Source organism: Pogona vitticeps, chromosome 6, assembly GCF_051106095.1.
Source record: "Pogona vitticeps strain Pit_001003342236 chromosome 6, PviZW2.1, whole genome shotgun sequence".
NCBI lineage: Eukaryota > Metazoa > Chordata > Lepidosauria > Squamata > Agamidae > Pogona > Pogona vitticeps.
Genome location: NC_135788.1, coordinates 87,960,266 through 87,976,773, shown reverse-complemented (window position 1 = coordinate 87,976,773; position 16,508 = coordinate 87,960,266). Strand labels below are relative to the sequence as shown.

At 40.2% G+C, this 16,508-nt stretch overlaps 1 protein-coding gene across 2 annotated transcripts; it reads right to left on the bottom strand.

Moving 5' to 3' along the window:
- Window positions 1-51: 51 nt before the first annotated feature.
- Window positions 52-12,595, bottom strand: LOC110081378 (somatotropin). Of its 2 annotated transcripts, none has more exons than XM_020798016.3 (5): window positions 7,330-12,595; window positions 5,025-5,191; window positions 2,466-2,576; window positions 1,675-1,836; window positions 52-467 (listed from the first exon to the last, which is right to left on the bottom strand). In XM_020798016.3, the coding sequence occupies exons 1-5, from the start codon at window positions 7,436-7,438 to the stop codon at window positions 267-269; spliced, it is 750 nt and encodes a 249-aa protein (XP_020653675.1). In that variant the 5' UTR covers window positions 7,439-12,595; the 3' UTR covers window positions 52-266. The 2 variants fall into 2 exon arrangements, with proteins under 2 accessions (XP_020653675.1, XP_020653676.1); XM_020798017.3 differs by having other exon boundaries at window positions 7,303-7,393.
- Between the last annotated feature and the right edge of the window lie 3,913 nt (window positions 12,596-16,508).

Here is a 16,508-nt window from a genome sequence, read left to right as displayed (position 1 = left end):
AAGTAAATTGCAGGATTTTTTTTCTCTATACTAAATCAACAAGTGCACAGGTCAGGCTTACAACATTTATTCTTCAGAAGCAAATTTGTTACTGTTAAAAAAGTACAAGCAAGTGCAGAGAGAGGGTCATCACCTCATAAAACAGCAGCACTATGGCATGCGGTACACTGAGTGCGTGACTTGGCTCAGATATGCAGGAGATCACAGCAGAGGCTTCAGCAAGTATTAGAAAACAACATGCAAAAAGCAGATGAGAGGTAGAGCTTTCAAATGGTGCAGTTAATTTCTCCAAAACGTCGACATTTCATCACTTTCAAATAGGTCTCCACTTTGTGGAGATCCTTCTTGAAGCAGGACAGAAGGCCATAGTTTTTCAGCAAAGAACCTCGGATCTGGAGATTAGATTCAAATTTGTCATAGGAGAGTCTATGGAGTTGAAGGCCCCGAGAGTTCCCGTCTTCTAGCTCCTGTAAAAACAATTGTTGCAAGTGGAGAGGGTACCACAATTGTATTCAAATGAAAATTTGCTTAATAACTTCACATTGAAAACATTCTCGCATTTGCTCCTGTGCTGATTATAGCTACTACATCCTTTTTATGGGGTGATGAGGAGAAATGTCCATGTGGTTCCTGCATAAATGATATATGGCCAAGCTGTGGCTTTGCCCAATTGTGTGCTTTTAAATGTAGAAAGTGTGGCAGCAGTGTTGGCAAAGCTGGAAGACTGAGGCAGTCACATGAGACAATACCTGTGACTGTTTTTCTCTTCCAACAAAATACCTTATGATCTAACCCTCCTATGAGAGAGTGTCAGCAGAGTCAGATTGGAGCAGCCAGTTGCAGACTTTTCTCCTTGCCATTTAGTTAGCAGGAGATGCACAGGCTCCCAAAGCATGCTGCTTTTGTTTATTTGGGATTTATTTCATTTTGGTTTTTTGTCCCTTCAGGCATGTAGATGATGGTGCTCAACTTCTATGCATATTTGGTATGGATGCTTCCTTCTATAATGTATATCTGCACTACACATGTTTGCATTATCAATCTTAGTTCAGCCATTCCTCTTCAAACAATTAACAGTTGTGTGAAAGAAACTGGATGGAATGTTCCTGTGGGTCCTGCCCCTACTCCCCCTTACATTCTTTCTCCTTTGTTGTCCCAAATTATTTTTTAAAAATAAACTACCGAGTATAGCATTGGATCTCTATCAATGCATTGATACGTCAATGCTCAATCACCTCTGCATAGGAAAAAAAAAGATAAGAATGGAGAACCAGGATTTGCCAGCTGGGTGGTATCAAAGAAAGGGAGGCTGTGGGCATATATCAAATTTCATCAGGGCCACTGTGGACAATGGCACCAAAACAATTTGTGGTCTTCAAGTGACCAATTAAACAGAATACAAATATGAAAAAGACTGATTCAAGTCATATCAGACCCAAATCACTCTGATTTGCCTTGCTGATGTAATCGCACCCTTATATTTATCCAGACTTCTTAAGCTCTTATGCAATAAGAAGATGATTTGACTCACTAATTATTACGTTGTATTTACAGGGAAAGGGGAAAGAAACAAACTTCCAGTGCTATTTTTTCCTAAGCACGTTGACCAGAACTGATGTTGTTTGACCATGGCTCATTGTAACTTGGTTACTAGTGAGGGAGGAGACTGCTTACCCGCATAAGAGTCTGGATACCTTCTTCCAAGTCTTGGAGTTTTTCATAGACTCTGTCCGAGGTTCCGAAGACCAATGTGTTACTGAACATCCTGCTGAGGTGGTGCACAGGACTTAGCCATGACTGAATGAGGGTCAGTGAAAATCTGAGTAGCTCTATATCCTGAAATGAGAAAGAAACAAAATGATCATTATTTTAAGAGCTCTAAAAAGCTCCTCCCATATTCCATCATGATCTTTAAAACTGATAATACTTTCTTAAGTACACCTGCATTCTGAACCAGCTTTGCAAAAGTGCATGTTCAACAGGGGCAGCCCGCACTTTTGGAATTATTTTCCTAGAGACTCACCTGTACATCTGGAACTGATATAGAATATGTTTATTCAGGTTGGCTGTTGATCATAGAACAATAAAGTTGGAAGGGGCCTATAAAGTAGAGTTCAATCCCTTGCTCAAGATGGGATGTGATTAGGTAGAAAGTGGCTCATGGACCTGGACAGGGAACATCTTCCCTCAAAATAAATTACTTTTTAAGGGATGTCTCTTCTGGACACTATCCAACTTTGTGTCATACATAATAATACACTTCCACAGTGTTATGTGGTGGGTGGAGGAGATTATGAAACCAACCCAATAGGCAAAGGTTCCAGCTAATGCATATCTCTCAAATCATTTGAGAAAAGGTTGTTTAAGTAGTGGAACTGGAAACTGAGTACATGAAATGCAAGGTCTAGATTTTAGACATCAGTAAATCTGTTCCATGGAACAAGGAAAGTTGGCAGTCAACTTACTGTTTTTTGCTGGGCATCATCCTTCCCAGTGGGTGCAGGGATGGTTTCAGAGTAACAAAACTGAGAATTCTTGTTGGACTGTCGCTGGTCTTCTGGAATGTAGGTACGTTCCTGTGCAAATGTGACAAAATGGTGTGAGAAGCTGCAAACACCCACATTTAACCCAAAATGGAAAAGCAAGGCAATGAGCAATGCCTTAGAAAGACAGGAGAGCTAGGCCAGCCCACACCATTCTTGTGCCCGAGAAGAAAATCCAAGCTGCATCTCCCCAAACAAGTGGTGGGACAGAATACTCTGTTGGTGAGTTCTTGCACAGAGGGAGGTGCACAAGGGAACTGCTCTGCAGCCTCCTTTCAGTTCAAGGTAATCTGCATGGGAGAACTTCCCTTTAAATTGTCCCAGTGGATCAGATCCATTGCCTCCTTGACCGTAATGGTATTGATAATTTGCTGAGTAGTAGTTGGATAGTTCAAGTTTAAATTTATTGTATTAGCTAAAAGCCGTCACAATTGTTTAAAATACAAATATAATCAAATAAAATCAGAATAGTATGGTTATATCTGTCTGGAAGAGACCTGTTTTCATCTGAAAGTCTTGCTCTTTTGACTGATGTTCTAAGTCCGTTTATAGTTATTTAGTGGCAGAAGGAGACAGTGCCACATGACTTGGGGAAATTAAAGCAATTGTGCAGAATACAGTAATCTTTTCAGACAATCCTATTCATAATCTAACCACGTATTTACTAAAGTAATGGAAAGTCCTTTGCAAAATTGCAGATTTTCTGTTAATTTTCAAAACAATGCAGATAATTCAAAATGTTGGACTACCCCAGGGCAGTCTACTGGTTTCCATTTTAACATCTACACCAATGACTAACCACTTCTTCAAGGCACAAAAGGTTTGTTTATACAGTACTGATAACCTCACAGTTGCTGCTCAGTCACATAGCTTTCAGATGGTCGAACATCTTCTAACACAGTGGTTCTTAACCTTTGTTACTCGGATGCTTTTGAACTGCAACTCCCAGAAACCCCAGTCAGGACAGCTGGTGGTGAAGGCTTCTGGGAGTTGCAGTCCAAAACTCCTGAGTAACCCAAGGTTAAGAACCAGTGTTCTAACAGATGCATTAGAAGAACCTGTTGCAAATTATGATAGGAATCAAGTTAAACCCAACCCTACACCAATATGTGGTTTTCATTTGAGATGCATGCAGGCATCTTGGAAACTTCAGGTTATCTGGAACAGCATTCAACAAGATCATTGTTTGTCCCCAAATACCTAGGTATTACTTTTGATTGTATCTGATATATAAAATCCACTATCAAAATACAAAACAAAAGATCTCCACGAGAAATAATATATTTTAAAAGCTGTCAGAAACAGCTGGGGCACATCCACAGACACTAAGAACTAGACTCTTGACATGAAGAACTAGACTGTTACCCCTCAGGTGAATGCCTTAGCTTGATGTTTTATAGTCCAGCCCAAACAAAAAAAGGGAAATGTAGTACTCAGTGAAAACTGTAGAACTGTTACTTTGTGTCATAAGCCAATTCCGAATGATGAAACCTGGCAGGAATTGCATCCAGTGACATACAGCTAATAGTGTAAGACTCAAAACATCTACACCAAATGTGCATCCACTCTTTAGCTGTTATCCTACCCATCCCAAACTGAAACCAAGGAAAAGTCTTTTGGGAACATCTATGAATTGTGAATACCAGGACTAAAAGGCAGAAAGAAAGAATTTCCCATCTCTTAAAGTGGATGGCAACCCAGGCAAATATAGTCCCCCATCACATGGAGATCTGGGTTACTTGGAAGCCATTTAGCAGGCTATGGGGTAGAGTTATTTTGAAACTGAAGAGTTTCAAAAGAATATCAACCTATGCGTTATAGACTGAAGCAAAACCTTTGACTGTGTGGATCACAAGAAACTATGGGTTATTCTGAAAGAAATGAGTGTGCATCAGCACTTGATTGTTGTGATCCATAACTTGTATTGTGGATAAGAATCTACTATTAGAATATGGAGGGGCAGAATTGTTTCATATAAGCAAAGTTATCAGACAAGGCCAGTAGCTTGTAACATTCTTACTTTTTAGAAAGCTTTTTTTAAAAAAAGCAACTGTTTTAGTTCCTTTCAAGAAAGGAACTATAACAAGAAAGAAGATCATTATTTTTTTGGAAGTTGCAAATATAATGGTAATTAATTTGTTTGGATACGGAATTAGCAACTATAGCTGATAGAGTTTTTTGCAAATAATTTTCCAAGTTCTAACTCATATTTCTATGTCCAAAACACCCTGGAAATATTGGATACTTGTCAAGACTTTAGGAAGAGCTGTTATGCATACTTACTTAATTTTTTATTTTACCTTACAGCCTTCTGCATAGCAGTGTTCCCACAAATATGTGGAAATTGTTACCTTATATTTGGGTCACCTTGTTTCACTTCAAAGTCCATGGATAGATTCTTAGCCACCTGACTTCTCTTTTAATAGGAATAATGATATTAAACAAATGGATGGCAATCCCAAATAATACCCCCTTACTCACAAATTCCTTGAAGGTGTCTGTGGCAAGTACGTGCAGATGCTGGGCTCTTAGTACCGCATTGGCAAAGAGACTGGAGAGGGGCATGGTGGGGAGGGCTCTTGTTACCTCAGGCCATTGCAGAGCCAAGGAAAACAAAGCAATGAGAAGCAGAAGAGAAGGTCTAGAGCCTGCAAAAGAAGATGCATGTTTTCAGAAAGCAGGGCCTTTTCTAAGGGCTCAGGATTTCTGCAAATTAATAAAAGCAAATAGTGTAATAAAACAGCTGAGCTGAATCCAAGCTTCTTTGCAAATTGGTATATCCTGTTAAGGCTGAACTTAATTCTTGACAAATCTTGGGTACAGCTTTATAATCTTTTTTAAAATGTCTGTTCCTTTTCAGTGGAGAAAAACTGAACCTTATAAAATCAGGTGCTTCTTAACAACCTTGAGAAATTGAAATTCCTGCTCAGCTCTCCTTTGGAAGGCAGGAAGCAGGGAGCTCTGCACTTCTTTTAAATTATTGCAATGCTTTGAAACTTTTTTAAAGGCCTGTTAAAGTATCACTGATGTACTGTGTCAGTTAACAGCCATTGAAAAGAAATGGAAATCTTTGTCTCCCCCTCCAAAGTAGAGCCACACAGAAGTTTTCTGTTCCTCAAGATTGTTAAGAGGCTTCTTCCAAGGGACAGCCAGTCAGCTCATTAACAATCTTGAGAAATGTCTCCTTTTTAAAGGAAAAAAAAAGATCTTGTTTGTGCCTAACAGGGTGGGTTGAGGTGCAATGTGGTTTCCTGACTCAAAGCCACCTGATCCTTGTGTGTGGATACAAGGATTGCATCACACACTGCTGTGCAACCTTATTTGACCGTAAGGGACCCTGTTTAGACAGATCCAGCCTGCTCCAATTTGGCTGTCTAGCCAATCCCTAACTTTGATTAACTTGATTTGTATTCTGGTAATTAGCACCATAAGTGGTTTGGATTACTGTATATCAAGGAGGCTGCCTGAAATTAGCCACATAACTGTCTGTTTGACCTACAGTATATTGATTGTCTCCAATACATTAGTTTCCCAGATTATTTCAAACAAAGCCATGTCATTTAACCAGCTTATAGCTGGGTGTATATGCCTACATCTAGCCAGACCTTAGAATGAATATGTATGTTCAAATAATGCAGTTCATGCTTTTAGTTGCTTTTTGAGCCTGAAGGGTATGATGAGGTTACATTTCAAAAATAACTTCTTGAAGATGAATGAAGTTATTTATTTGTGTAGTAAACAACATTTTCTTGTTACTTTCAAATATCTTTTAAAGGGCCTTTCAGAGACATTTTATGTTGCCAGTCCTTATCAATCCTGACATTCCTTTTAAAAAGTAGTAAAGTTACGAAAAAGTGATATGTAGTGGAAGAAGCAATATGAGTTACTTTCCCACAGCTTTAACAGATAACAATTGGTTAGATAGATAAACTTTATTATGCTCAGTGACCAATATATGAAGTATAAATGAACCATAAATACATAAAACGTTATTCCAAGGACCTGTATTACTATGTTTCCCAAAAACATGAAAATAAAAAAACTAAACATCTCCTAGTGGCATAGTTAGTAGTGAATGTGTTCCCCTCTTAGAAAATTGCTGCTGTTAACTAAAATTGATTATGATAAATTTACTAAAAATGCCTTCTTTCACAAATTTTGATTGCAGCCATGCAAAATTTCACCACATTAAAGAGCATATTGTACATATATTCAGCCTTGAAAGCAATAAAAGGCCTCTTCACATCTAGTAAATAGCTTTTTAGTTCAATAAAAGTTTTCCTAATATCAGAATAAAAAGGGCACTGCAAAAGAACATGAGTTATTAATCCCATTCCTCCAGAATTACAAAGACATTTGTGTTGGCAGTATGGGATCTTTTTAAACTTCCCCTCCTGGACAGCTGATGGCAGAGCATTTAGCCAGGCAACAAATGAAAGCTCTATGGTGCCTTTCTATTGAAAGCAAATAAAAATAATTAGCTGGATGAAAAGGCAACAATGCTGTATCATTTACTGTAGAATATTGTTCAAGGTTGCAATGAGATCATCTTGCCTCTTGACTTCTGTCATAGACTCATCTAGCTGCACATATCACATATAGTTATGTAATTCCACACAGAAACTGCATCCTTTATGTTTTGCAAAAAGAGCTTTCTTCCAAACAGACTGATTATTGTCTTGTAGTATTAGAAAGGTCAAGCCTATCAATTGGGGAAAATATTAGCATCAGCAAAAAAAATAAAGATAAATAGCCAAACCCTAGTTTCAGCCGTCCAGTATCCCACCTCCAACTGCAGAGCTGCATTTGGGATCTAGCAGGGTACTTGAAGAATAGTTCTCAAAAATCTCTTTGGCCTGCTTCCAAGGGAATAAAAAGGCCCAGTTGTGCACCATAAAGAAGCTGACTGAGAGAGCTGGCCTAGAACAATTTCAAAGCAGCTGGAATATAATGCCCCTCCCCGGTGGGGAAAAAAAGTATTGCCGAAGCAGATCTCTGCTGCTTGGGCAACTTATTCTGCAAATACTTTTACTAGTGCCATTTGCTTGAAAGGCAACACCAGGATACTTAAAGGCCCTTTCCTTACTCAGACTTGTGGCCATTTATTACTGTACTAGTTTACTTTTTCCACCAAATACTGCAGGATCAGAGCCAGCACCAGGGTGGATCGTCCTGTTCTAAAGCCTGCTTTTTTGACAACCAAAATGTTTTCAGATTCCATCTAGCTTTGAAGTTTCCAATAAATGTCTAGTGTTGAGCTTACTAATTACAGGCAACTACCTGGGTAATCACGTTGCTACCAACATGAATTTGACCCATCTCTGGAATGCAGTGGAGGACAGGAGAACCTGCCGTGCTCTGATCCATGGAGTCACGAAGAGTCGGACACAACTAAACGGCTAAACAACAACAACAACAACAACCTGGGGAATAATGTGCTGAATTATCCTTCTTGCCCTTTTTGTAGATTGGGATGGTAACAGCTATACTCTTATTAAATGGCATTTGGGCATTCTGGTCTACATATATAAAAAGATCTGCCTTTAGTATATATCCACTGGCAACTGGAGAGCAGCAAAGTATTTTAGAAGATCAGTCTATGCTTTATAGACTAAAGCAAACTCTTTGACTGTAGATTATGAGAGACAATGGGTTGTTCTGAAAGAAATGGATGTGCCTCAGCACTTGATTGCCCTGATGCACGACTTGTATTGTGGACAAGAAGCTAGCATTGGAGGCAACGTGACAGCACACAACAGTAAGTTGGTTCCGGCTTCACAGCAAATAACACACACATCTCATACACACCTCAATTGAGAGATGTCAATAGCTAAATGATAATTTTTCAGACCACTTCTGTCTCCAGCAAAACAGTTGTGAGTAGGGTGATGGTGGTTGTTTTGCATCAAGCAGGAGTGGTGTATTTGAACTGTCACTTACAAACATAACTATTCTCAGACTTTCTCATATTTAAGGCTATCAAGGCAAGTCCAGATGGAATGCTTTGACATTCTGTCTTGGCAACTGGATCTCTAAAAATTAGGAAAACTCTATGCCAGGAAAGTGGTGGCCTTTAACCCATGAAGAAATACTTTATACTCTTTTAGACCAATGGCCTGGATAGCCAAAATTTATTTATTTATTTAACTTACATGCTGCCCACACTACCCAAAGGTCTCTGACATAATGTGAATACATTATGTACTGGCTTTGTGGAGTGGGGCTGTCTCTTTCTAGGTTTTATGTTGGGGATCCTTTAGCCAGAGATGCCCGGGTTGAGTCACATACTTTCTCTACATACCCCATTGGACGCAGACATCTTAACAAGTTACAAATAATCTAGTTATCTGTATAAAGTTCCCCTTCATTTTTGGTACCAAGCATATAATGATTATACATTTCAAACATAATGTAATGAGTTGGAACAATGCCTTTTTTTTTTTTTTTTTGCAGTGAGTAGCATTTTCTAGTTACTTTTAAGGAGACATTTTTACAGGCTCTTTAAAACAAAAAATTTTTCAAGACCCCTCCAAGTATCTGAAATAAAGTATTATAGCGAGTTACTCCTCCTTAAAATTCTAATGTTAATTAATTACATATGATGTGTTCTGACATGTTACACAATGAATTAATTTCATGAGATAGTTCAAAAGCTAGATCTTCCTTCCTCTCCCCACTCACTCGTGCACACATGCACACACAAAATGCAAGTACACCACCTCTTAGTTTGGGCTTCTTTTGAGAGGTACACTATCTCTAATATTCCCTATTAACAGGTATGGTGAAACTAGTGCAAGATGCAATCAGTGGTTTATATGAACAGCTAGGAGATTAGTGTTCTCCATATGCACAGCTACCAGCCATTCCAGTTTTATCGCCCCAGTACGCCTTGGGCTTTACTATCCAGAAGGGTGGCTTCATAAATTGGTCACAGGCTTTACAGCAGTTTCGCCTGCATAGGCTTCTTGAACAGGGAATGCTAATTAGTTCAAGTAAAGGGTCATAGTCCTCAATTAATCTTCAAATAGAAGAGAGATTAAATGTACATAGGAACATAGACTTTAAACACACCACTTGTGTACAGTTACGTTTTCTCACTTAGCTTGCTCCATATTCTGAATTTTATCCAAACATAATTAACAACTAAACTTATGCATTTCTTTTCTTCTGGGGTGGTTAGATTTCATCACTTTCTTCCTGTCCTCCTAAAGCAAATTAATTTAATATTGACACAAAGAATCACAACAAAAATAAAACCTGCAGCAGACCCAGATTTGATCTTCACCACCTTAATTACCACCTCAGTCATGTCACCTTTATCTGTTCCCACTGAATTTCTGTGGACCTTGCACCACTTCAGGCCCAGAGCTTCCAGCCACTAAAAAAGTTGCAAGCATCCGCCTTCTGCCTCCTTATATGTAAAAACATACCTGAAGCCATTTCTTTTGATGGATCTCTGGAGAATTTGAAGCCAGTTCTCTTTCTTTCGCATATGGAGCCCAGTGTCTCTGAGCCGTTCATATATATATCCAACATGTCATGTTTATTCATCTATGATAGCTCACCAACATACACTGATGCATATATGTAAAAGGGATCCATGTCATTTGCCAACAAGGAGGGGGGGCAGAGACCGTGACCTTATCGCTACGATCTCATACTAGGGAGACCTGGAATTTTGGTGCAGCAGCAATCTAGGTGTGTTGCTGGGAATAGAATGTAATGCGTAATAAATAATATAACAGAAAAAGAGAGACAAACATAATGAAACCTCTTTAGACTTTAAAAAATTGCAAGAAAATAAAAAGATGTTCGCTGGTTGTGGAAGAGAAAACAAGGATGACACCAGGTGCCTTTCCTGGAGATGGAATTCTACAGAACAGTGTGTCACAGCAGAAAAGACCCTGTCCTCTGTCAACACCCACCTAATCTTAGAAGGTGGTAGTATGCAGAATAAGCTTCAGAACCTCATCTTAAACATCTGTTGATGTGCTTTCAGTTGCACCCTGCCCAAATTTGTGGCGGTGGGCTTGGACATGGTGTTAAGAAGACCCAGCTTACTGATCATGAACTTAGAACCTCATGACTGGAGGGACAGCCACGAGGCTATCCCAGCATGTTATCACACCAAGACATGTGGCAGGTCACACTCTGAGCCTAGCATTTTCTGCTGAGCCATTGCCTCAGGCCTCGCACATGGACGGAGCTACATCAGCAGTGACAAAGTAACATTATATTTCAATCTTTGTACAGTACTTGTAAAAACTATAGCCCTGTCATAGTTCACCCCCGTTTTAGGCAAGAGCGTGGTACTGGCTCAACTCCAAATGGTATGAGGTGAAATAGATTGTTTGCAGATCCATTTCAATGTACTTTCAGGTGCTGTTTTGGCTTTGTAAGTGCTTTGGTCATGGTGCTTATATTGTCTTGGTTTCTGGGGAACATAGATAGTCTCAAGGTTTGGGGACAGGTTTCATTAGTATGCTGATAACATCTCGTTATACCCTTTGTTTTCCATTGAACAATGGAGGGCACACAGGAATGCTGGGCAGGTGCTTGAACTGGCTGTGGGTAGATGGGGGTAGGGGGATTGTGTGGGTTATAGCCCATAAAAATGACTGTTCTTATCTGCAAACCTGGTGTTAGGGAAAAGTGTAACGCTCTTGAGGACTGTTTGCTCATGGTGTTCTTCCTGAGTATTCCGATCTTTGTCTTGGCTGCTCTGCCTAAAATAGTATTCTGAGGAATGATTTAATTTCCTCCTTTATTAGTCCTCTTACCTTATCTCTCAAAATTCTTAGTAAATCACACTAGAGTAAGACCATTGAATCAATGGGGATTTGGTGAATCAACTCCTCCATAAGTTGCATTGATTCAAATGGGCCTACTTTAGTGCAAATTACTATGTGAAAGGATTTTGGCCATTCTTATTTTCTCTCTCAGACAAAAGTTCCAGTAATAAATTTTGGTTTGGTTTGGTTTCCTTTTTCTGTAAATTTCCTTTATAATTCCAACAGATTTGAGTCTCAAACAAAGTTTCTGTGGGACTAAGAAATCCTGCCTCTTCTGAGCGTGTCTTCTATGTATGCTGAACAGAACAGCATGGGAAAACTGCAACCACCCTCCAAACAGGAAATATCACAGCGAGGACTGGAGAGTTCTGTTCTATTGAAATACAAACTGAATGCTAGAAGTATCAGCATCATAGGGATTTCACATTTTAATGCAGTGTTTTGTTCTCTGTGTTGTAGTGATGACAGTGGCAACCTTTAGACCTCAGGTGTGTGTTGTCGTACAGCTCATCAGTTGTTGACATCTGGGTAACACACCCACAAAGACTTATGCAACCCAACTCAGCGATCTCCCAGTCCGTGACATTTAGAGATAAGGTTTGATGTCACCCCATGAATAAACACAGATTTGGGGAGGTGAATTGTGGGCCTCTTCTCAGAAGCCCCTCATATAGGCATGGTGGTAACATTGTGTAAAGGTCATCTCCTAGGAAAGCCATTGTGGGAGGGGAAGGAGAAAAGAGCACACTCCATCCATGTTTGGTATCCAGTAACCGAAGAGGCAGCAACATCTGGATGTGTTTTTTCCCCCTTTCACTCTGGATCATTTTCAGATTCATCAGCATTTGTCAAATCATGCCTCTGTGTAGGATACCTTGTGAAATTTTAGTCATTCACACCTGAAGAAGGTGCGTTAGAGAGAGAGAAGATACTGTAGTCAAAACATATCAGGAAATTGGCTTATCTTTTGTTCAAAGACATGTATCTATGCTATAAATTGAGGTTAATGAAATTGTCAGTGGTGGTAGAGAGTAAACAGAAGAAGATTATATTTTCTTTCAGAATGCCAGAAAACCAGGGTCGTTGGCATTGCATTCAGGACAGGGGAAATAAATTACTCTTTTGTATAAAGCAAAACTTAAATTATTGGATCTTTCATCACAAAATCCAGTTATGGTCAGTAGTTTTAAAACAGCATTTGACAAATTTGTAAAGAATGGGTTATTTGGACATTAAATGAAGCCTCCATACCCAGAGCCAGTGTATCAGAATGCAAGTTCCAGGTTGGCCATGCCATTAGGCAATGTGAGATGCCAGTGTCAAATGTGAGATGGCAAATATTGGGGTAAGAGTAGTGGTAGGATGTTGGAGGATAATGCTATGTATCAGCGGTCCCCAACCCTTTTGGGACTGCGAACTGGCTGAGCCTCCGAGGAAGGCGGGGGGGGGACCCGCAGGTGTGCGAGGGTGCAGGCATATGTGTGAAGCAATGGGAGAGTGCCCGCCCACCCGCCAGTGCCAGCATGAGCGCTCCCTCACCCATTTGCGCAGGGGCACCTGCACACCCACCCGCGCTCCCGCCCACCCCTTCTCATGGGCGCGTGAGCACTTGGGCACATGCGCAAAGCAGTGGGGGAGCACCTGCCCGCCAGCGCTGGCGTGAGCACTCCCCCTCTTCGTGCATGCACAGGGGAGCCTGCGTGCCCACCCACCCCTTCGCGCAGGTGCTCGGGCACTTAGGCGCATGCGTGAAGTGATGGGGGAGCGCTCACGCCGGAGCTGGCGTGCGCGCATGTGCGCAAAGCACCTGTGGGGAGGGGAGTGCGTGGGGGGGAGGTCTGTCTTCGCGGCCCAGTCCGTCTCACCGGGCCGTGGACCGGGTGTTGACGACCTCTGCTGTGTATGGTAACTCCTATACAACTGATGGTTGTGCTTTTCCACTGAGCACCCAACTTTAGGAGGGATGCAGATGAGGTGATGAGGTAGGAAGGGGACACCCACCTATCCAGGCATGTCAGCCAAATCAGCCTTTGTGAACAATGGGATGACAGGTGTCTCAGCCAGATCACCTTCACATCCATGAATATAAATTGACACACAATTTATTGCATGGAGTCACATTTAGAAGTTTACACAGAGCAGCAGAGCTAAAACCTCTGAGAATTAGAGAGACATGCAAAAGACCTTCACAAGAGACATCATGAACTCTAACAAACCTTTATTTGGAATAAAGGACTAAGAAATACATAAGCAAAGAACAATCCAGGACAGAGAGGTGGAGAGACCAAATATAGTAATATAGTAATAAAAATGTATTAACTATGACCTGACATCACTTCCCTTATCACAGCAAAACTGACAAGTTTACATGACTTTCAGGGAGAAGGGCCCCATGATTTAGGATTGTTTCCTTCATTTTGGAAAAATTAGCAAATGCACAGTTGACAATAGCAGGTGGGCTCTTCAGACAGTGTCTTTTCAGAACAAAGAAGTGGGTATACTTGGTTAGGGTTGAAGGTGTTGCCTGAACCACTCAGTTTGCTTTTTACATTATTATCAGCCTATTTTCACATCCAGTAATATAATATAACTGTTTAATTACATGGATATTACACTGCACGCATATATTTTGAAATGTGTTTTGTGACTCCATGCCTTCCCCATCCCCCCAAGATAATCTGATAGCATCAAAAAGAGCTCTATGATTTCTGCTAAGTCTGGTAATTAGCCAGATAAGTAGACCTAGCCTTTGAGAAATGTGTATACTAATAGTCTTGTTCCTTCCTCTGCCCTCATTTAGTAAACCTTGTGTTCAATGTCTTTTTATCCACTTCTGAAAACTTAGATCTGGGATGAGAAGAGAGTAGGTCTCTAGATATCATTTGACTCCAACCCCCATCAGCCTCAGCCAACCATGAGCATGGGTGTTGTCCAGGAATACCTGGAAGATTACACTTTGTCCACCCCTGTCGTAAATTCTTTCTCTAGTTCTGTGTGCCCCTGTAATGGCTCTTGGACATGCTTAGCCAATCAGAGGCAGAGGTGAGATCAGCTGTTCAACTTGTACTCAACATCTAAGCTTTGCTGGCCATGTGACATGAAGAAGATTGAGGTCTATTCACAACATGAAATAAAGGTAGTTGTCTTGACTAGAAAAATAAAACAAAAATCTCAAAATCCATATGTTTCAAGGTCAAATGGGGGGGGGTGTCACATGAAATGTTTAGATTTCTGAGTTCACTAAATTTCTTCATGAGACAAGATGTTACAAAGAGCAGGTTGCTAGAGAGTGAGTGCAGACTGGAAAAGAGAGAAAGGTAGTGATGTTGAAGAAGTCACGAGGTCTGAATGGCCACAGAGTTCAGATGAATTAAGGAGTAAGGAGGGAGCTGCGGAAATGCAAAGATGCTACCAGGTGATGCTGCAATGGAGGCTAGCAACTCCAGTTTTACAGGGGTAGTGAATCTGCTCCAAGTCTTAGTTTGAACATTTAAGTAGCTATCCAAGGTTCTGAACTTATTTTGGAGACCAGGCTCATCCCTTTTGATAGATTTTGTATAGTTTGGATTAAATCAGAGCACATTCAGTCTCCTCATGAGATCGGAGTCAGCAGCTTCCACTCTGATGTACTGGTTTGCCAATGACTGAGATTATGAAACAAAGAAACAGTGGTTATCTACTGTTTTTGAAAATATGAAATCCAGCTGTGACTTGGACATCTCTCCATCTTTTTGGAAATCATACAGGGTCTCTGGTAGGCAGAAAACAGAACAGTGGTTTTTTAAAATTAAATTAGATAATTATATATGTGCGGTAGCTTGAAAATGGTGGTTACATAAGAAAGCACTAAGACTGGTGACTTACACTGGTCTCTTGGCTCGATGGGACTGGGGGCTGGAGGGAGTTGAAAAAGATTATTGCACCACTTTGTGCAATTGCCAGCATCTATTATGGTTATTTGATTACACTGCATCTCAGAGACACACTTTTGTATGCAGGTATTATAAAAGTAATACAGAAGGATAGTATTATTGAACTGATTGCTCTACTTTCTACTCTGAGTTCTACATAAAGAAATTTGAAACCAAAGTGGAGAACGAGAGAAGGTCAAATGTAATAAAAGAAGCAATCACTGTAAACAAGACCACCATAAAGCCGATACCAAGATGTTAGAAGCAGAAAAATAGCATATGTATGAAATACATTTCATTCAAGTGCCAAACTGCACTACATTCTAAAAAGTGTAAAACCTTGATAAAAACCTGGTAGGAGAATGGGAGTGAGGCAGATGGAGTTATTGCTGAGACTGATGCCTGAAAAATGGGCTGTTCCTGGATTACATAGTATTAGAGATGGATATGAGTCAGAAAAATTGGGATTTGATTTGTGATTCGGCAAGGTTAACAAATTACAAATTATGAATTTCTAATTTTTTTCTGACAAATTTATAAATTGTCAATTTTTTTACTTTAAAATCCTATAAAGTAACCCCCGCAGCACCTAGAGACACCAAATTCACACAGAAACTTCCCCTGACTCTCCTCTAAGTGGTGAAGTGATGAAGATTGGACTTCATCTAAGTCAAGTGAAGTGGTGCAGAAACCCAATCTTCACCAAACTTGGAGGGATTGTAGAAGAGAATCAACAGATATTTCTCAGTGATTTAGGTTTCTCTAGGTGCTTGGGGGGAACTTGCCTGGGGGGTTCTTTGCGGATGTACAACTTGGAATGCTGAAATCCAATCCAATATACACCATCCAATATATTTCACAATTGTTTTATCCAATTCCTCTTCAAGTTTTGCAAAAGAACTAGGAATTTCTTTGGTTTAGTTACTGTTTGGAATGAACAGTGCTGGGTTTAAAGTAGCTTGGAAGGCACGTTGTCTATTGTGAAGACTTGACTTCTTAATCATAACAACCTGAGGGCACGGCTTGTGGTCAGTTAGTGAGGAGGGAAAGACCTCATCCTCTTGGTATCAACTGATTTCCATGCAGAGCTAAACTCTGGCATTATAAAGCTGGTCCGTGGCCAAGAGCTGTACGCTGCAGGTGCTCAGAAATAGGTCTTCTCTTTATGATCATGTCATATATGTTACAATTTTGTGTTTTATGATGTCATAGTTTAGAGTTTTCTATGCCATCCTGATAAATGTTATTGAAAGCTAAGACAG